The sequence below is a fragment of the Tiliqua scincoides genome, chromosome 4, assembly GCF_035046505.1.
Source record: "Tiliqua scincoides isolate rTilSci1 chromosome 4, rTilSci1.hap2, whole genome shotgun sequence".
Taxonomy (NCBI): domain Eukaryota; kingdom Metazoa; phylum Chordata; class Lepidosauria; order Squamata; family Scincidae; genus Tiliqua; species Tiliqua scincoides.
The window spans coordinates 25,768,834-25,790,096 of record NC_089824.1 but is presented as its reverse complement, the minus strand read 5'-3'; the positions used below and the strand labels follow the sequence as shown (position 1 = coordinate 25,790,096).

Here is a 21,263-nt window from a genome sequence, read left to right as displayed (position 1 = left end):
ATTGCAGAGGGAGAGAAGGGATGAGGGTAAGAGAAGAGGGTAAGATGAGGGGGATGCTCTTTACACTCTCACATAACATCAGAACCAGGGGACATCCACTAAAGTTGAGTGTTGGGAGAGTTAGGACAGACAAAAGAAAATATTTCTTTACTCAGCGTGTGGTTGGTCTGTGGAACTCCTTGCCACAGGATGTGGCACAGGATGTGGCCTAGATGCCTTTAAAAGGGGATTGGACAAGTTTCTGGAGGCAAAATCTATTATGGGTTACAAGCCATGATGTGTATGTGCAACCTCCTGATTTTAGAAATGGGCTATGTCAGATGCAAGAGAGGGCACCAGGATGCAGGTCTCTTGTTATCTGGTGCGCTCCGTGGGGCATTTGGTGGGCTCCTGTGAGATACAGGAAGCTGGACTAGATGGGCCTATGGCCTGATCCAGTGGGGCTGTTCTTATGTTATTAAATGCTGTAAGTATGAGAGCACATTTTTAGATACAAAAGCTTTCTGTAATCTTTCAAAAGCTGAAATTGACTGTGTCCATTTGTAATTCTGTATCCACCTCTGTCTTTTATATCATGTCACATTGTTCACTCAACTACAAAAACCTCAAAACTTGGATAAAGGCAAAAATATTTGACTAGATGAACTTTCAGCACAGTAACAGCCCAATCCCAAGCTCCCATGGCACGCAGCTTCAGCAGCACCAAAAACAGTTGCCGCTGCATCCTGTGTGCCACAGGCTACCGTGGGTGGCACCTCAGGAGAAGGGGACTTTCATCGCCTTCTCCCAGGTAAGGGTGGTTGCCCTGCAATTGGGCTACTCAATTTACGACTGACCAAACGGTTGGTGGTAAGGTAAAAGCGTTTGTGTAGGGTGCCAAGCCCCACACGAACAGATAGGATCCGGGGTAGCAGAGCTCCACCGGACCCGCCTCCCTCCTGCAGCCTCCCCATCACGCCTCCTCCTTGCCCTCTCTCCACTCTCTGCCTGTCTCCCCCCTCCCGGGAACGCCTCTTCCCCGCCCACCCCTGCCCCCGCTTACCATGCCGTGGCTCTGCAGTCTATGTGACTGCTGAGCGGTGGAGGCTGGGCACCTCCCTGATGCTAGCTCAGCGCGGGCCAGCGCTGGGCTAGCACAGGCGCTCGCCCGGAGGTAAGGCTCGCTAACGTGCCTTATGGCACATTTGCGACAATGCACGCCAGCGGTAAGCCACAGCGTCAAATCCAGGATTAGGCTCTAAGCCCCTATAGTTTACATTCTGGATGGAGCTGCAATGCACGTTTATCATTCTGTCTAATATTTTCATTCAGAATTTCCAGTGCAGTGCACTGTTGAAAAACGTTCTCCATGTATTTCTGTAAATACGCATTTTTGCTTTTAATATTGATTCCAGTTTCACCCTACTTTGCCTGAAATAAAGAAATTGCTTAAGGCAGTAAAGTTGAAGTATATACGCATCAGTGCTTATCGTAGCAATAAATAAGAATTGTAATGATTCTAGCTTTCTTTTCATCCTTGGTTCTGCAAGCCCATTAAGGCATTTGAAATATGTTAGCCTTTGTAGTTACCCATATGGGAAAGAAAAAACTCTATCAACAGGATTTCCCCCCCCCCCCCTTTTCATGATTCCTTACCAATTGCCATTGCTAGTAAAAAATAATCAGTTAATGCATTGTAGTTTTATAGGACACAAACTGAAAAGACGAAGCGATCCTATACTGAATCAGATTGCTGGTCTATCAGGGGTGTCCAAACTTTTCGGCCTGAGGACTGCATCGCGTAACTGACACAGTATTGAGACCCGGAAAATAAATACATGGAGAGAACATGTAAATACATGCAGAGTACATCATGCAAAAGGCTAGGCTGGATGAATCACAAGCTGTGTCAGGGCTGGAAAAAAAATAATAATAATAGGATTTGTGCTTCTCACTTTATCCAGTATGTATTCCAGAGCAACTTAAATAAAAATAAAGAGTGAGAAATTGTTATAGCAGAAAGGGGTGGGGGATATGTCTCACCAGCTTCTTATCCTCACAGGACAGTTGATAGTTTTATGGTTTCTGTGGGATGGGGGAGGCACAGTTCCACCTGAAGAGCACCAGCAGGTGAAAATAGTACTACATGGTGACACGTGTGGGTGTGTATAATATATATAAATATGGTCCAGGGCTAGACCCTATATACGCTTCTGATGAAAAATTGAATCATTAGGTTACTTGGTCTTTTTTTTTTTTACAGGAATAATCCAGCCTTAAATTTTGTATTTGTGTATCAAACTTTTGAAGCTGACTATGCATATATTGAAAATTTCATTTTTCTTTGTTCTTGTATTGCCAGGTGACGCTTTCCCTTGGACAATCAGTTTGAATCACTTCAGTATATACACACTTCTTGGGCAGCAAATGACTCTTAATTTAATAGAACCCATGGGGTGCACGTCTACTCTGGCAGTCACTTCACCAAAACCGCTTGCTGCTGGGTCAGAGTCCAGGCACTCATTTGTTGTGTGTCTTCATGTTGACCTTGAGTCACTTGAAGTAAAATGCTCGAATCCTCAGGTTGGTGCATTTAATTGATTTACTGAAGCAAATTAAACATTGCTTGATTTAAGGTTTATTATTCTGGGTTTGGTAAAATAGGTTCTCTCTCTCTCTCTCTCTTTCCCCCTCCCAACTAAAACTGGAGCCATCATGATCAGGGTACTTAGATTAAGATTTTCTTTGAAGCTCTTTCAAGTTTTGTAATTTAAATTCGTCTCAAAGTGTAATAGCTGCAGCACATAAATGCATCTTTAGGCTGATGGAATGAAATCACTTGCAGATGTACTGTTAAAAGTTGGGGCCCTGCTTTGCTGTCACAGTGGATCCATCTGTTGAAATGATCTAATGTCATTTTTGTACAAATTAACACATACCTGCTCTCATTCAGTACAGAAGGTTTTCAAGCAAAGTAACGGTGTCCTCTTTTTAAGAGGACAATAAAGGGAAGAGAGGATTATTGAGACAATACAAATTATCATGATCAAATGTGAAATATTTAGCTATCTTAAATTTTTGGTGCTCTGTACAACCCTGCATTTTGTCTGGATTTGTTACAAGTTGTATTTGCATTTCCTGAAGTAATGTCAAAAAAGTAAGCTATTAGGAGCATGGCCACTGGGCAAGAAAATGCTTTGACATCATCTCAGGAATCATAATATGAAGCAACAGTCCGGCACATTTCAGGAAAGGAGAAGAGGAAAGTATGGACAGTGCTGGAACAGGAATAAAAAGGCTAGACTGGGCTGTGTTGCTTCAAAAGGGAGGTGCACACAGCCAGCATAGAAACATAAATGACATATGTCTCTGTCCTCTTTGGAAGGTCAGTCTGAAAGACAATTAGTGATTGAATGCATTCGTCACAGTGATGCATCTTTGAAAGACAGGGAAGGCTGTATAGCATCTTTCACTATGTGGGATTTTTGAGAGAGTTGATTGTTTTGGACCCAGGGAGGATGGTTTTACTTGCATGAGTATCACCAGCTGATGTCAGGTTTTATGCACTGTGTTTTTGAATATTGTTCTTGAGATATCCATCATTACTACTAACAGTGTTGACTTCAACTTTTTTGGGAGGGAGGGGTGGTCTCTTGCCCAAAGCCCCTTTGAAGCACCCCGATTGATGTTCTTCCCCTCTTCTTTGAAAAACACATGCATGCATCAGCCACCTCCCACAGCCTGGTGCCTGGGAACTAAACAGTGGACAGACAGATCTTCTGTCAAGGCTGCTATAGTCACAGGTGGCAGCACAAAGGAAGACTCATGTCAGATGCAAGGGCGGGCACCAGAATGAAAGTCTCTTGTTATCTGGTGTGCTCCCTGGGGCATTTGGTGGGCCGCTGTGAGATACAGGAAGCTGGACTAGATGGGCCTATGGCCTGATCCAGTGAGGCTGTTCTGATGTTCTTATGTTCCTTGCTGCTGCCTGCTCCTAATCACCTTCTGATAAGTCTCTTTTTTGCACCTGGACCCTTGGCTGGCTTACCAGGTGATTTTGGAGAGCAGCAGCAGAATTTGTGAAATGGAGCTGCTGTTCCCCACTGTCTCCTAGTGAGCTAATCTGGACCTAGATAGCAATGACAGGGGTTACCAAAAGACAATGGGAAGAAGACAGTGATAGCAGAATGTTAGCTTTCTTTCTCTGGTGCTATTTAACAATTGGCAGGTGTTTCATCCCCTGATGCAGTATCAGGGACAGGACATCCAGGATATCTCCAGTAGCATTGGGCAAAGAAGACGACAGAGCACTGCTTCCTTGCAATCACCCAGTCGGTATCCGCATGGGCCCTGGTTTATCAAACATTTTAAGAAGCAATAGCAGAAGCAGGTCCTTTTACAGGGTTTGGCTGGTATGGGTATCAGTCCTTGCATTGGCCCCTGGCCCATGTCACACCAAGTCCCACCCTGATTGTCAAAATTGTCCTCACTTGACTTGACGACGTTCCCAAAACTGGGAAGTCTTTTTGTAAATATTCAAAAACACATAACTAAAACACTACAAAAGCTTGGTTCAGTTGAGACATCCCTGGGAATCATAAACAACTGCATTCTCTCAAGGTATGTGTACCACATGTCCCTGACTGTTTGGAGAAGTGCATCTGCAATTCATATTTTACAAGTTAAGCAGCAAATACTGGTGTGAAGCTAGTATAGCTGTGGCAGAGATGATGGCCACATAATGTCTGAAGCAGCTCTGACTGCTAACATGAACATTTTTATTGTAAGGAAACATAATAAGATTGAGCAACTTCCTTATTCAATATTATATTTTTCTTTCCTAATATCTCTTATTTGTGGCAACAGTTGTCTGTATGTGAAATAGTATGATGTTATAGGTAATACAGGACTACAAAAGAGTAGAAGCGTAAGTACAGTCCAACCTTGGCATTCGCGGGGTTCCTGGAACCCCTGCAGCTGTTGAAACCTGTGAATAATGAAATCACGTGGCGACTGCCATCTGCGCCTGGGAGGTTGTCTGACGTTTGGGGAGGATGTGAATGACCTCCCTGGACGCCAGAAGGCCTCTGAAGCCCCCCAGAAGGCCTTAGAAATGCACTTCTGGTTTTTGGAAAATCAGAAATTTGAAGTCTGGTTTTTTCAGAAAACCACAAGTGCGTTTCTAAGGCCTTCTGAATCTTAGAGAGACCGCGCACGGCCTCTCCGAGCTTCAGAAATTCTCTGGAAGGTCTTAGAAATGCACCTCTGGTTTTACAGAAAAACTGAAGTGCATTTCAACTGTTGGGGAAAAAAAGGCCAGGTCCTCTTATGAATTAGGAAACAGAGAGTGAGTGTCGGTGGCAATTTTCATAACATTGTTGTTGGCAACCTTCAGTCTTGAGAGACTATGGTATCACGCTCTGAATGGTGGTTCTGGAACAGCGTCTAGTGTGACTGAAAAGGCCAATTCGGGAGTGACAATCCCTTCCACACTGGGAGCAAGTACAATCTGTCCCTGGTCTGTCTCCCTGGCTATGGGCCTTCCTTCTTTGCCTCAGTCTGTTGGCCAAGTGTCTCTTCAAACTGGGAAAGGCCATGCTGCACAGCCTGCCTCCAAGCGGGCCGCTCAGAGGCCAGGGTTTCTCACCTGTTGAGGTCCACTCCTAAGGCCTTCAGATCCCTCTTGCAGATGTCCTTGTATCGCATTTCATAACATAGAGAGGTGAAAAGCAGTGTGCTCCAAGGGATCAGTCTTGGGACTGGTGATTTTCAACTTGTTCATAAGTGACCTGGATTTGGGAATAAGCAGTGAGGTAGCCAAGTTAGCAGATCACTAAACTTTTCAGGGTGGTGAAGTCTAAAATGAAGTGCGAAGGGTTCCAGAAGGATCACTCCAAACTGGGGGAATGGGCAGAAAAATGACAGACACACTTTAAGGTAAGTATAAAGTGATGCACATTGGGGCAAGAAATCAACATTTCACATATATGCCAATGGATTCAGATGGAAGTGACCAGCTTGGTATACTTAAGAACTCTCTTCTTGGGAATCCCTACCTCATCTAGGGCTACTGTTGAAAAAAAAATATTCAGGAACAGAAATTGATTCATTATTCTGTATCCAGATTACTCTTAGAGACATGTTGGGGGGGTAGGTACCTCCCATCCTGAAGAAACTACACTGACATTCCATTTATTTGGGGGTTCAATTCAAGATACTGGTTATCTTTAAAGCTCTATATAGTTCACTGGAGGCTCTTTGTGCTGCCATTGAGTATAGCTTGATTAGCATTGACTCAAAAATGATGTGATGTACCCTACATGTGGAATGTACTGCCTCCAAGAGGACCCCTTTCTCTTTGGTTTTAAAAAGGCCTTCAAGATGCACCTGTTGTACCAAACTTTGGGATAGGAAAACTGAACTCTTCCTCTTCCTGCTGGAATGTTGCATTTTGATCAGACTTTGATTTTGTTTAAATAGTTAGATGTCTTTTTATTGCAAACTTGTGTTAATCTTTTAATATCCCTGTTAACTGTCTTGACACTATTCAGTGAAAGGCAGGTTAGAAATGAAAATAATAATAATAAATGTGTAGTTGCTTCAGCTGACAGTATGCTCAAGCTAGCACACACATGCATTGCTTTTTGGAGTGTAAGCCTACTAACTTTGTCCTGCTAACTGGGAAAAGAGGTGCCTTTTTGAAGTGGTGGTCCTCTCATTTTTTATTAACTAGGGTGTGCATGCATGTGTTTCTTCTTCATCTTTTGTTAATGTGTGGTGGGAAACTATTTATATATTTTGCTTTTGTAAACTATGTTGTCAAAGTGTTATATAAATATTCTTAATACAGGATATTTACGATCAGTAGAGGCTCAAGCTGCCCTTAAAACCTTTGCTCTGCCAAGCCAGCCTGAGATTGCTCTTATGGTATATATGAAACTTCTGAAGGATGCATAAATATTTGTTTGCTTTCCCCCCCTCTGCTTTTTAAAGAGGAACATGCATACCAGCATTGTTAGTCTTGCTTTTAATTATATTGTGCTTCTAATTTTGAAGATAAGTTACCAAAACTACCACAGTATTTAAGAAATATTGCCAAAGTTTTGGAAGAAAAGAGACCTCACATCAATACTGGGACTTTCTTATTAATAGATGTGTATATGGGCATGATCAAACAGTTCACTTTAGAGACATTGCCACCAACATGCTAAATAGAAACCACCACACTTTTCATAATCAAATGCAGTCGGGGAAATATAATCAGATACATTTCGGAACAGCAAGAGTGAGCTCAGGTCTGCTGTTCTGTACCTTTGTGTTTCTCTGTATTATGAAAAATATTTTTTTCTATATTTTGTGTGTCAGCACCATTTACAATGTTCTCCATTCTTGTCTTCCTTTTCTTTATGGGACCAGTTTCCTTAACCTACTTGTAAGGAATAGGTCCCAAAGATGCATTTCAATAAAATAATGTGTGTCGTCAGATTCCAAAATCTGTGTCAGCAGGTTCCAAACTCTTGCTGCTGTATATTTCAGGCACAAATATAACTATTAAGAAAATTGAAGCTATTAGCATCTTTTGGATTACTTTTCTGCTTGTTTCTTAAGAAACTTTTGTGAAAAAGTAACATTAGAAATGATCATAATAATGCATGCGATATTCATGCATGCAGAAAGTCTCAAATCTCGACTCCACTGTGGGAAGATGCATGCACTCTTCCTCTCTTTCCATTGGCATGCCAAAAAGTAAAAAGTCTTTTAAAAAGTCATGCCGGCACTCAAAAACATTACAGTTTTCGGAATACTCTAGATTTTGGAATTCTGCTCACTTTCCTTCACAAGTTTCTCATCCTTACATTGAAAAACCCTGTGACCTTCCCTGTCTTATCTGTTCGTAACTTGGTATGTTATTGCCTGTTCCCTTCTCTCATCCAACTCCTAAGCGTTTCAGTGCCCTTTCTTGTCTGCTACCCCTTATGCCTGAGATGCTTCCCAGAAGACTTGTATTGTATAATGCCATCTCTGTTACTTCGTTCAGATCCTTTCTCAAAATCCATGGTTTACATGAATATTTTGGCACAACTGCCTAGTCCCAGTACCCTACTGTAATTGAATTAATTGTAAATTCTTCCCCTGTTTTAGCCCTACCTCAATTTTCCTTCCCTATTGCATCCCTTTTATTCAGTTACAAGGGATTGAAATGACAGGTCTTGTCTTTGTAAAACACAGTGTTCATAGATTGTGCTCTGTGTGCAAAGTAATTTAAAAAAAAAGAAAAAAGCTAAGCACCATAGCTAAGCAGTTCATCAGCACCAATATACCATATCCTGGTTTCAGGGAAAACTCTGGCTAGACATAAACATGGTAAACTTTGGTGCCAAAAGGTGAATTTGTCCAGAGAGTAAAGATGCTACCAGAAGGGAGCACAAATTCTCAAGATTGGGTCCCAGTTTGTTAACCATAGTTACCATGGCACTCCTGCACTTTGTCTACCCTGGGTCAGTATAAGATCAATCATAATTAATACCAAACAATGAAATGGTTACAAAGTATCTTGTCTGCAGCCTAATACCTATGCCAAACCCAAATGGATATGCTTGACATTGTGATAAAATATTTTACCAAATGATGAAATGGCAGAGAGGGTTTACGTGGATTAGTGACATTTGATTAGGTTAAAGAATATTTCCTTCTTAGGAATATTAGATTTATGTTACACTATCATTAATATATGCCACATTCAGTTTCTTTTTACAATAGTATTGCTGCCCTTAGTGATTGATTGCCTCTCTATATACCGAAAGACATAAGAAATAGGTTTGAAAAATGCTTCTGTTAACGAAGAGCTGTATTAACAAAATGCACGGTAACTGCTAGCTGTAAATCTTAAAATATTGAGACAAATTTTTGCAAACTTTTGCATGGTTTATTCCAACACTGTACATATTTAAAGGCAGCAGAGGCATAATCTGTAAAGATAAATCATGTTTTCTCATGCACAGAATCAAGTTCTGTTTTATATCAAATCTAGATTGACAACAACATTTTTCTGCATCTGTTCTGCCCACATTAGAAGCTAGCGTCATTTTCTGGATATGTCCTGGGGCTGCAACTTCTTTATGAAATATGAAAAAAATATTTTTTTTTCCATAATGGCAAGCTGAGTATGGTATCCAGCTGTGGATCTGCTTATGTGTGGTGTTTGCTCTCTGGGCTCGTTTTATAAAGTATATGGCAATCTGTTGTTATACAAATTCCATGATTAATGCTTATTTATGAAGCCTTGTGTAAATACCTTAGAACTGAGTCAAACAATGTACAAGTTAAACAGAATGTTTTCTGAATATTGAAGTGACATATCCCAAGGAGACTGTTCGGTAGGTTGTTGGTTATTCTTTGTACGTATAGTTTAATATCTAGTATGGAGAAAGACATTTTAGCATAGTAAAAATACAATCCTGCATTTTACAAATAAGGTTTCATTTTCAGTTTGGGATTAGTGCAAGTCGACTAAAGGGCAGTTTGAGTACAAGTCCTGAAAGAGTCTAGAAACTAAAATAAAAATGTTTATTGTTTAAGCGACAACTAAAGTTTTTCAGGATGAAATGCTTGACTTTTATTTTTATAGACCTATTTACTGCAGTTTGATTTTATTGTCTTTCCCGTCTGCATCAAAATACTATACTCTTTAATTCTTATGGGAGAGTATTTTTATGTTCAATGATTTGCTTGACCCAGTTATCTTTTTTTATTTTTTTTTATTTAAGGTGCAATTGTTGTATGAACTAACAGATATAATGAACAAAGTCTGGAATAAGATTCAGAAGAAAAGCATTTTGTGTCAGTCTGCATCCTATACAGAATCCATTTCAGGGCCTGCACCTCCTAGCTCCCCTGTTAAAAGCAGCGTTGGGACAGCTCCTCTAGATACCAGCACATGCAGCCCCTCAGCTGGCATTGGGACAACTACAGAGGTAATTCGAAATTATATTAGGCATGTTATAGTGTGGTGAAAATCATGAAACATGAAACCTATGTTTTTTGGCCTATTTTCCCACCTGTTTTTGGATCTTTCCTCTCATTTCAAGATCCCTGTGATACTCCAGCATCCTGAAGAGACTGTGGAGTTATTGAAATGCAATAATCATGTTTGCCTTGTTTTTGTCATCGTTGGTTGTTTGCCCTTATTCTTCTTCTTCCCCAACTGACTACTGAAACCAAGAACTTGACTTTGAAGCAGGTCTTTGGACTGTGAGGTCCACCTGACCCAAGACTAGGATGTTTCTCAAGTATTCCCAAGTGACCAGTTAATGCCTCAGGTCATTAAAAAAAGAGTCTGGCACTTCCCTGCATACGTTTACCCTGTTCTTTTAAGTAGCCTGTGGTATGCAGTGGCAGGGATCTCCTGCCTTGCATGGTGGTGGTACCTACTGCTGTGGTACCTAGAGTGGAAAAGTACCCAGTTAGAGGTTTGTTTTCCATCTGCCTTTTAACCTCTGTGCCAACATTTGTCCAGCCATCCACCAAAACATTCCTTTGCCTTTTCTGTGATTCCTTCTGCCTTGTTTTGGTCTGTTTCATGTTCTTTATTATTTTATTAAAATAATTAGAAATTAGAATAACTTCTGTACTGTTTTAACTCAACTAGTCTCAGTGCAGATGGGAAAGAGTTGTTTTCCTTTTCTTCCCAGACCACCAGTCTTTGCTATTTTCTATTGTTTTTTTTAAGAGACACCCCCCCCCCAGGAATTTGGAGGCTCTTTATTGTACTGGGAAAGAGATTTACCCCAAGATAGCCTCTTTCTGTCTTGTGGTTTAGTCTTACAACAACCATTTGATAGTCCAAGAGTGACTTTTTGGCCCAAAGCTGGTTAATAGATTGAGTGGGAATTTGATTGAACTCAGGTCTTCTCTGTCCAAAATATAACCATCTGCTCACTATAGCAGGGTTCTCAAATTTTGCCCACCTGTTCTGTGGCAGAGGGTGCTGCAACCCCTTTCCTTCTCCAGTACCAAGCTTCCACAGGCCTCAGAAGGCATCTGCAGGCAACCAGCAACCTGAAGTCACTTTCATGAACTCTGAAGTAAACCAAAAGTGACTTTCTGGCTGTTTCTGGAAAACCTGTGGAGACTTTCTGAGGTCTGCAAAGGCACTGTGCAGCCTCCAATTGCATCCAGAGGGCTCCGGTTTGGAGCCAAGTAGACGAAAGGGTGGGTGGGAGAGCCCAGCCCAGCCCAGGACCCACCCCACATTGAGTAACAACCACTAAGTGGGTCACAACCCACAGTTTGAGACTTGCGCTATAGCACGTGCTTGTCTACATTTTGCATAAAAATGTAAATGGCACACAATCCACCTTTTGTTTTATAGAATGGCGTTCTAAAATTGTGGCTATGTAATTTCAGAGTCACAAATGTTGCAAGTCAATCTTGAAGAACCTTTCTTCATCCTGTGTGTTGCTATATTTCTTCATACATAGATTGTATCAAGCATTAGAACTATTTATCTAGCACAGTGTTTTCCAAACTTTTTAGCACCAAGATCCACTTTTAAAAACAGTCTAATGCTACCCACTACATAAAAAAGAGATTTAGGAAGAAATATTTTATTTTTTTAATAATAATAGTAAATTATTAATTAATAATTGGTGTCCTGTGCTCCCAAGACTGCTTGAGACCTTGCTTATAGTATTTGTGTGTAGAACTTTACTAGACTCTGCCTAGAAACTGATTTCAAGGACTGTTTCCCCAAACTTTTATAGTCATTCCAGGGTACCCAGAAGACTGGACTGGAGAGCAAGGTGTGCAGTTAGGGAGTTCCAGGTCAAACCAAAGACTGAAACTGGTTCACATGTGATCTATGGCATGCCAAGTACTAGAGAAATTCAGAAAATGTAACATTTTAATTTGGGGTATGGAGATTACCACATACCACAGGTTAGCTTTCCAGCTAACAATTTTCTTCTGCAAACCGGGCAAGGGAGCTTGCAAAGTTATTTAAAAAATGTTTCAAAAACTTTTCACAGTGCACCAAAAATCAGCTTGTGACCCACTGGTGAGTCCAAACCCACTGTTTGGAAAACACTTGTCTTGCAGCATTAGAAACAGGAAGTCTATAGGCACTGCCATCCCTCTATTTCTTCAATGCCAACTGTACTGTACAGCACTGTCATAAGAGTCTACTTATTCTTGTATGATCTACTGTCATCTTTAGGTTGGTCCCCTGGACCTGAGCTGCCCAAAGGGTTCAGCACTTGGCATACTCACAGTTCACAAACAGCACTTATCAAATATGCAGTTGAACAAAATAAATGAGTCCTGGAAATAACCACCAAAACTTAGGGACTAGGAACAGGAAAACCTATAGATGAGTGAAAACTAATCCCCAGCAAAAAAAAAATATAATTCTAAGAATAATATAAATGCCAAGTTTCATGTCTTTTTCCACCCTAAGGAACATTTTAGGCAATGTCTTATTAGCATTTTGATTGTTGAATCATCTGCAGAACTCTCTTACCCCCTGCATCTGAAGAGGAAGTCTGAGTCAACTTCTTTGAGGAATGGAAGAAGTTAACACACTTAGATTTGGGACTGGCAACTCACACTTCTTGTGTGGGGAGTCTGGTACATTCCTTAAATAAGTCAGTGAGAACTTTCTTGTCTGGTCACTCATAGTGAGAGAACTGGGCAGATCATTCTAGCTCTAGGTAATGAATAGGGAAGCTGCTGTTGGTTTGAACAGGTGTTTGGACTGAGTCATGGCACCTCCCACCTCCTGTCCTGCTTCCATTTTGCATATTACACATAATAGTGTAATCCGAAGAGTCAGAATTCTGGGTTGTTCCACTTCAGACTGCAAGTCATATTTTATGTTTCCTCATGCAAAAAAATCAAACACACACACACACCCTGTTTAAGTAGTAAAAGAGCACATTGGAGAAAATGTTTAGTGCAGATATCTCCCTAATTTATCATATATAGGGTGTGTTTTGGATAGGGGAAGATTAAGAAAAATATGCTTCCCTTACCTATGGTCTGAAGCGGAACAGAAGAGAATTCTGTCAACTCCACTTACCACCTCACTCTGCATCATATATAAATTGGGTCACCATCTATAAAACCTGTACCTTTCTGCTGCTAGCAGCTGGCATACCTCACATTTATTCCTTCTCCCTTACCAAAGCTACTCACCAACCACCTAAAAGTAGGTGGGTCGCCACCTTGGGCAGAAAGGCGGGATAGAAATACAGTAAGTAAATTAAATAAAAAGTAGAGCAAAGAAATCCCAAGTGGACTCATGTAAACTGAATTTTTTTTACTTCCTCAGAGCTTTTACAGTATTTTAGTTGTTACTATTACTGGAATTTACTATGGTGAACATTCCCTTGATATATTTAGATGTTTGTCATAGTAGAGGATCACTTTGAAATTTGTTTCTGTTTTATTTATACATCCCTTATAATTTATGTTTAAAGCCTTGGACGTTGTCAAATAAAAATACGATTGTACCTTTATGTATGAATTTTTTACTTGAGAAATTTCACAGTTAAAGCATACTTCTTCTCTGCTGGGCCAGAATGATTATTTTGAAAAGTTTCTCAGTTCTTTCAAGTGTACTATGCTTGCTATAAACAAATGGGGGGTTGGGAGGGGAAGGGTAGTATGACCCATTCCAACAATTGTTTGTATTAAATAGCATATGAAGTATTTATTTATACTCTCTGTAGATGATTTATACTTTTAAGCTGTGAGTAATTCTTTTCATGATGACAGGTTGATAGGGAGTGCTACACTCTTGTGTGGGGAGAGCTATTGGGATTCCTGAATCGCAAACTGGGTGGTGGTCAGGATGGAAACATGAGTGAGAGGCTTAAGTACAGGGGCTTAGAAACAGTTAATCATTTTTACCACCCCTGCATTGGACCTGTGAGAACGAAGGTAGTACAGACTACAACAGGCCACTTGTTACTGTTTACTTAAGTACAAACAGTGGAGAAAGTGTTTAGTCCCTGGAGAAGCTGTGTGATTGAACAGAAATGCAGAAGTTATTTTGATAAGGCTGAACAGTAATTTGTCCCAAACTCTGATCATCTTTGAGCTTTAATGCAGGCCAATGATGAAGGCCTTATATATTTGGTTCTTCCTGATGAATAAAGATAAATTCTTCTAAGAAAAATAAACTCAGTGTTTTGGGTCAATTTGCAAAAATTGCAAAAGAATTACATTGTATATTCTAGGCCTTGGCATGAGATGGAGTGGGAAAATAGTTGAGTCTTTCAGATTCTGGCATTATTTCTATGGCTTTGGATGCAAAGTAGAAAATGAATGCATACACTTATTTTAGGTTAAGGTTTAGAAATCCAGAAAAACAGCATGAAAAATAAAAAAGTTTCTTGTCACAGTTCCTAACATTTTGGTTGGACCTATACATTTCTAACAATTTAAGAGTTCTTCTAAAGCTAGTAGACTTTGAAACATTAAATTCCCCAGCCTGTCCAAAAGTATGCAGACAGCTCTCATTTGATGATTGGAAGAACTATTTTGGGACTGGTGTTATGTTTGTCCAAGAATTCAAACTGCATGAGAAGCTGTTTGCGTGAAGGACCACTCGGTTCAGCCAGTTTTTACCAGAAATATCCTTTTTCCAGAGTGTTTCCCATTGGTCAAAATTGCTTGAACCATGTGAGGAACTACTTTCCTATGAAGTGTAGGTTCTCATGACCAAAGCTCCCAAACAGTTCTTAATTGCAGAGTACCTACTCCTTGAGAATCTGAGTGCTCGTGGCAGAACTTCATATCTAAAATCATCTTGCCAAGTTTCCTAATTTTGATTCTGAGAGAATTGTGAAGTAGAGACATGGGAATTCTTAGAGCCATAGTCTTTTTTCATATTTATCAGTGAGGAAAAATAGAATTTAGCAAATCATGTCATGTATCCTTCAGAAACAGCATAATGGATTGGATCGTATGCACTAGCAAGAGCTCAGGCAGTGAATGGAAGGAAATTGTGCCCACTCGTGTCTTGCATCATTGTCAGTGAGAATGTGGCAGGAATGAAATCCTCCTGTATCAAAAACTTACAAATTTTTTTTCTAAATTGGCCATTTGGTTTAAAAAAAAAGAAGTACATTTATATTTATAAGTTTAAGGATTTCAACTTCAACTCTGTTTAAATACATTTGAAAATAAATTTAAAAACTGGTCTTTTGAAACTCAGAAGAATTAGGTGATTGTAGAGTCCTGGAAAGTCTCAATATCAGAGCCAAGTGAAATATTGAGAAACAATGTGCAGGAGTATGATTAATGATGAACTTAATATTATTATTATTATTATTAACAACAGTATTTATATACTGCTTTTCAACTAAAAGTTCACAAAGCATTTTACAGAGAAAAATCAAATAACTAAATGGCTCCCTGTCCCAAAAGGGCTCACAATCTAAAAAAATGCAAAAACAGATTCCAATGCTGAAATTCAGCTGCTTTTTATAGCCATTCAAAACACCCACATTGACATGGGCAAACTTGGCTTATTTAGTGTTTTTTTTTCTTTTTTTAATAATAGTACTGTAAAATAAGCAAGAGTGTCTAGGGAATATTTTCAACCTGTTGTCCCCTTATTTGCTTAAAAATTAAGAGCCCAATCCTGTGGTTGGCAGCACGGCAACGTGTCGCCGGCCACAGTCACAAACGTGCCGTAAGGCACGCTTGCAGGGCTCACTGCCAGGCTCCCGCCGTTGCTAGCCCAGCACGGTCTTCCGGACTGCCGGGTTGTGGAACGGGAGGTGGGGGTGTGGACGGGGACATGGGAGACGCGTGCCAGGGGGGCAGGCGGGAGGAGGATCCACGGAGCTGAGCTCCGCAGGATCCAGGCCGCTCGTGGAGGGCTGCGCGCCCTACAGGAGTGCCTTTACTCTACTCCCGACCTTTTGGTTGGCCATAAAGTGAGTAGCACCATTGCAGGGCTGCTTACCTTACTTGGGGAAGGGGACGAACGTCCCTTTCTTCCGAAGAGCCTCCCGCGGTAGCGTGGGAGGCGCAGGATTCGGCGGCAGCCCTTTTCGGTGCTGCTGAGCCTGGTCGCTTCAGGCAGCTCAGGATTGGGCTGTCTGGCTCCTTGTCACTGTATATGCCCACATCATTTTAATGATCAGGAAAAACCAGGTCTGTTCAGCAGTAAGCTCAGTTTCATAATACAGAAAGACTGAATCTCCTCCTCTAAAGTACTGCGCCTAGGAAACATCTGCATGACATTCACTCTAATCTTGCCAACCTAAATTCCACCACAGTTGTAATAATAGATAGAATCATAGAGTTTGAAGGGACATAAAAGGTCATCTGGTCCAACCCTCTGCCACAGCAAGAAAAGGAATCTGTATACCTCAGAACTCATCTACTGGTCCATGTTAGTGATGTCAGAGCACAAAATACTTAGTCCTACGACTAACACTGAAAGGAAAAATGGAAATAAATATGTATTTAGCATTAGAGATGTCCTGCTAGACTGAGAAGCTGTTCATCTACCAGCTGAATTAACAATTACCAATGTGTTGTGGCTGCTTGAAGATAGATGCTGCATTTTTACGTGGTTGCTGGGTTGTGACAGTTGTCATATACAGGTGTAATGTAGTACGTTCTTGCCATTATTGCACATTGATGCCCGTTATGTTTATACAACAGTGTTAAGTATTTGGAGGTTTTGGTAGGCGTTGACACCATTGGAATGCAATTTGAGGTCTTAAAATTAAGCATGGGCTAGGTAATGAAATGCTCATATTTTTCTAAAACTCAGTTAAGAATGCTGAAATATTTTTGAAATATGTGTTTTCTGCTAAGGAATCCATGGACCTCAGCTAATATTATGACCAAATTCTTTCTCTATGGAGCATGTTTGTTCCTTGAATCTATCCACAATGCTTGTTTTAAGAGTTTTTTCCACACTTGGTTTTAGTTTCATACATTGCAAAGATACCTGCAGCTTCCAACTGCTAAGCACAAACAGGTTTCTATGGGAAAAACTAGAATTAAAGTTTGAAGGACTTGTAAAAACTTTTTAAAAAAATTAGTTTGTAAATACCAAATCTAGCCATAACTTGGTATGTATTTTCTATGAAATGTGGCCTGTTTACTTACTAATGTTAGATCAGATTTGTAGTCATGAAAATAAATCGCTTTCAAAATTAAGCTAGCGCAAGATGTATATGTGGAAGATTCTGTCTCTGCTCAGACCCTCCATCTATGATCTGTAAATTACAGGTGGCAGATTTAACTCTGAAAGTATTCAGTGTATATGATCTACATACCACTCTTTCAAGTAAAAGAAAAAACTTTATTTTATAAAAATCGACAAATCAGGAACAGAAAATCTGTCTAGAAACTGTCCTGAATCTCATTTGGAACTAACATTGAGTTTATTTCCTAGACTTCTAATTAGAGTCAGTTTCATGATTTCTGTTACGCATATCTTAAAAACAAATCCTGGCTGCCAGTTCCCTTGATCTACTTTATTTTTTAAATTTATTGTCCACATCTCAGTATGAGATCAAGCTCCCCAAATGGGTAACCGGTAGCAGGATTTTAAAAAAATACCAAATTAAAGGCAAAGAAAATAATAAAAGCAGCCAAATTAAGAGCAGAAAACAGATAATGGAAGACAAAAGCAAAAGAAAATCACATTTAGAAGCAGCAGTAAATAAATTTGTATTTATTCAATGTTGAAGTGCCACCTCCCTTCCCCAGTTGGAGTTAGAAATGAAGTATTCTCCAACTGGTGTTTAAAAGTTTATCTGAAATTTTAGAACACTGTTTGATTGTAACCTGTGCATGTGCTCGACTCAGTGGTGTCAGAAGGGGGGTGCTTTCTCAAAAGGGGGACAGCACTACTGGCCAAAATTGTGAAATCTTGGTATTTTTGAATAATACCATCATATTATATATCATAATGTCAAGATTTTTCAATTTCATGAAGAATGCAATGACACAAACCTCGTTTAAATATCTGCGTGCTGTCATGGCCAAATAATCAGTAAAGAAAAACACAACTGTACTAGTTGTGTAACAAAAAGTGGATTTCCTTGACCCATTACTGATCAATAAGACAGGGAACCAGTAAGATGTTGGTATGAGTCAGCTGTCATTTCCATGCCTCAGAGCTAATACTAGAACCTTTATTCAGTTGTGTGAGTGACATCAAGTTGGCCACTGGTTTTTTGTTGGATGACCTGTACCATGATATATTGAAATAAATAAAGTTAATGGGGGGTGACACCAACCCTGGTGATGCCTCTGCCCATTTAGGCTGTGCATAGAATATTGTAATTTCTTCTGTATGGTCTGGTATGGGAGGAGGTCCATCATGGGTGTGATACAATGATCTCTTGCACCGAATGATGCAACCCAGCCTCTGGGATGATTGTTGAAGGTAAGAGTGAGCAAGTTAGCTAGAAGCAGGCAGAAAGCTTGTTTACAGAAGTACAGGGATTTGTTCATGTAAACATACAGTACAACCTTATCCAGCCCCCATTTCAGCAGGGCCAGTGCAGGCCACGTTGCATCCCATGGGTGAGGTTGAAAGGCTGGGGATCTCCTCAAGGTAAGGGAACATTTGTCCCCTTACATTTGTCCCATTTCATTCTTCTGCTTCCAATCCTATGTTGCAGCTTCAATTCTATGGTGGTGATTGAAAAGATTAAAAATATTAGTGTACAAGGTTTAAAAACACTGTCCAAAAACAGTATTATCCCCATCTCCAACTCACTCAGTAAGACTATCTTGACATTTGAAAGATGATAAAAAATATCCAGTAAATGTTGCTGAAGAGAATTGTATTGTGCAGTACTTGCATTCCATTTTAAATATTTGTTTGATAACAAGAGATAAGATAACCTTATTTCTCTCATTGTTGATAACTTGAAAGGATGTTAAAATTTTGGATCTATTTAAGGCAAGTGTTTGCCATAAATAGTTGCATGGTTTTTAAATCGTCTTTTGCATGTTTATGATGATGTTAATGGCTAGCAGTGAAACATTTGTGTAAATTGACTTTTTTACGGAACACAATTAGTGTAAATACAGTAATAGGGTAGATCTAACAAGGACATTCTAAGGGAATGAGTTATATACAAGGATTCTGTGTGTTTACTATTGGGTTGTGGGTATGCTGGATAAACATTTTCGCATGAAGAGACATGAAGAGACTGTACTTATCAAAGTGATTACTAGTGTGTCTTTTCATTCTGCCCTTGATAGGTCAGTGGGTAACCCAAACTGGTGGGTCACAACCCACCAGTCTGGGAAGCACTTACCAATACTCCTTTAAGGGGCGGGGAGAAGGGGAGGGCAGCATCATGATCCCAGTATCATGCTGCTGCCGGGAAGAGGGCTTTCTACACTTACCTGCAGCCAGCGCTGTAGTCCTGGGGTGTCTGGGGATGTGAGGAACATTCCACCGGGCTTCCCATGCCTGAAAACCTTAAAAAAAATAATAAAAAGGGGGTTTTTTGTCACAAAAACTAGAAGTGCCCCTTTCCCCCCCTTTAACAGTTTTGCAGGCATGGGGAGCCCCGCAGAGTGCTCCTTGGACCCCCCCCCCAGGACTGCAGCACTGGCTGCAGGTAAAAACCCACTCCCGTCCCCAGCAGCAATGCTATACTTGGGATTGTTTTTCTGCCTTCCCCCTCCCCTGCAAAAACTTACAGTGCTCCCAACTCCCTTTAGGGAGTATGGGAAGCACTGTGTTAGGTCATTGATTCCTCCATGGACTTTCCAAATATGGTGATTTGTGGTTTTGAAATTGTAGTAAATGTGATTTAATTTTCAAACCTTCAATGATAGAAATTCCTTCTCTTCACCTATTTTACTCATGTACTTTCTAGTGTTTTGTGTCTGAATGCAAACACTTTCAGTTGTTTCGTTTGCACATTCAACACTTCTAAGCCCAAAAGCCACAGGACAACCTTTGGTGATAATCTACTGGAATGTATACTTTCTGTCAGAGTCTACAGAGCATGAAGTGCACAAATTTGGAAGCACCTGAAAATACTCTTGATTCTGTGTGTCTCCTCTAGTCAAATGTGCCATTGTGCTAGGTAAGGTAATAGAATCTCAGAGTATAATAGGTGGAATGGCTATCATTATAGAACGGAGTTGGCCTGAGACATGATGGGGCACATAAGGCAGAAAATTACCTGTAATGCTTTACATCAAGAACATGATTGTGAAATTCATAACTTTTGTTTTCAAAATTTTTGAAACTTTTGATATTTCAAAATCATCATTGGAGTGAGTTCCCTGAATTAAAAACCCTATTTATTTTATTCTGCACATGTGCTTTTGCTGTGTTTATGTTTCTAATATGCGAGCCTTTTAAATAATTTTAGTATCAACAAATGTCAATAATACTTTTTGGCTATTTGGTGTGTTTGTTTTTCTTGTCCAGGGTGAATCTCTGCAAGGTGGTGATGATTCTCCATTCTCTGACTCTGTTACCTTAGAACAAACAACAAGCAATATTGGCATATCAAGTGGACATGTTAGCTTATGGATGCAATGGATGTTGCCTAAACTCACCATAAAGTTGTTTGCACCTGATCCAGAAAGTAAAGGCACAGGTATTTCATACAGAAATTTGAAAGACAAAGTAAAACCATAATTTGAAGGCCTGGTTCTTTTGTTCTATCTAACTTGTTGGTACTAGTAGTCTTAGACTGAGGAGGCACAGGAAAAAAGAAAGTTTTTATCATTGTATTTCTATATGTTATTTGATGTGATCTGCCTTGGGAACCACTTGGAGGCTGAAAGGCAGAATAATAAAAATGTGCTGAATAAGCAGTGATTATTTAAAGGCATGGGTTTATTTATGTATTCAAATATTTAAGTCAAACTCACAAGTGGAGACTTGGGCAGGTCACAAGTAAAGTTAGAAAAGATCTTGAAACACATAGAATACCAAGATAAATAAAGGCTCAGTAGGATTTCATTTGGTCCTTTCTTCCTGTAAACCACATGAAGGTAGGTGCAGTAGGAACAACAACATGGGCCAAGTGCTAAAGTTCTCTCTACTGCAGTTTTCCAACCCACCCATACTTGTATTTTTTTTAAAAAACCTGTACCCAGTTAACATTTTTTGTAATGTCTACCTATGTCCTAACAATATGAAAATCCAACTATCTATTCGGTTTCGTCAGAGCACCTGTGATTGAGTTCTTGTCCCACTGTGCACTTTCTGCTTAGTAACACTTTTACAAAGGTGACCATTTGGCAGGTGCTTGCCTGCACAATGTATT

At 40.1% G+C, this 21,263-nt stretch overlaps 1 protein-coding gene across 5 annotated transcripts in view; it reads left to right on the top strand.

Annotated features, from left to right (window-relative positions):
- VPS13B (vacuolar protein sorting 13 homolog B) overlaps window positions 1–21,263 on the top strand; it is a 494,765-nt gene that overhangs the window by 246,405 nt on the left and 227,097 nt on the right. For all 5 annotated transcript variants that reach the window (XM_066626564.1, XM_066626562.1, XM_066626565.1 and 2 more), the window contains exons 24-26: window positions 2,342–2,562; window positions 9,747–9,953; window positions 20,417–20,588. In XM_066626564.1, coding sequence (XP_066482661.1) covers window positions 2,342–2,562; window positions 9,747–9,953; window positions 20,417–20,588 — 600 coding nt within the window. The remainder of the gene's footprint in view (window positions 1–2,341; window positions 2,563–9,746; window positions 9,954–20,416; window positions 20,589–21,263) is intronic.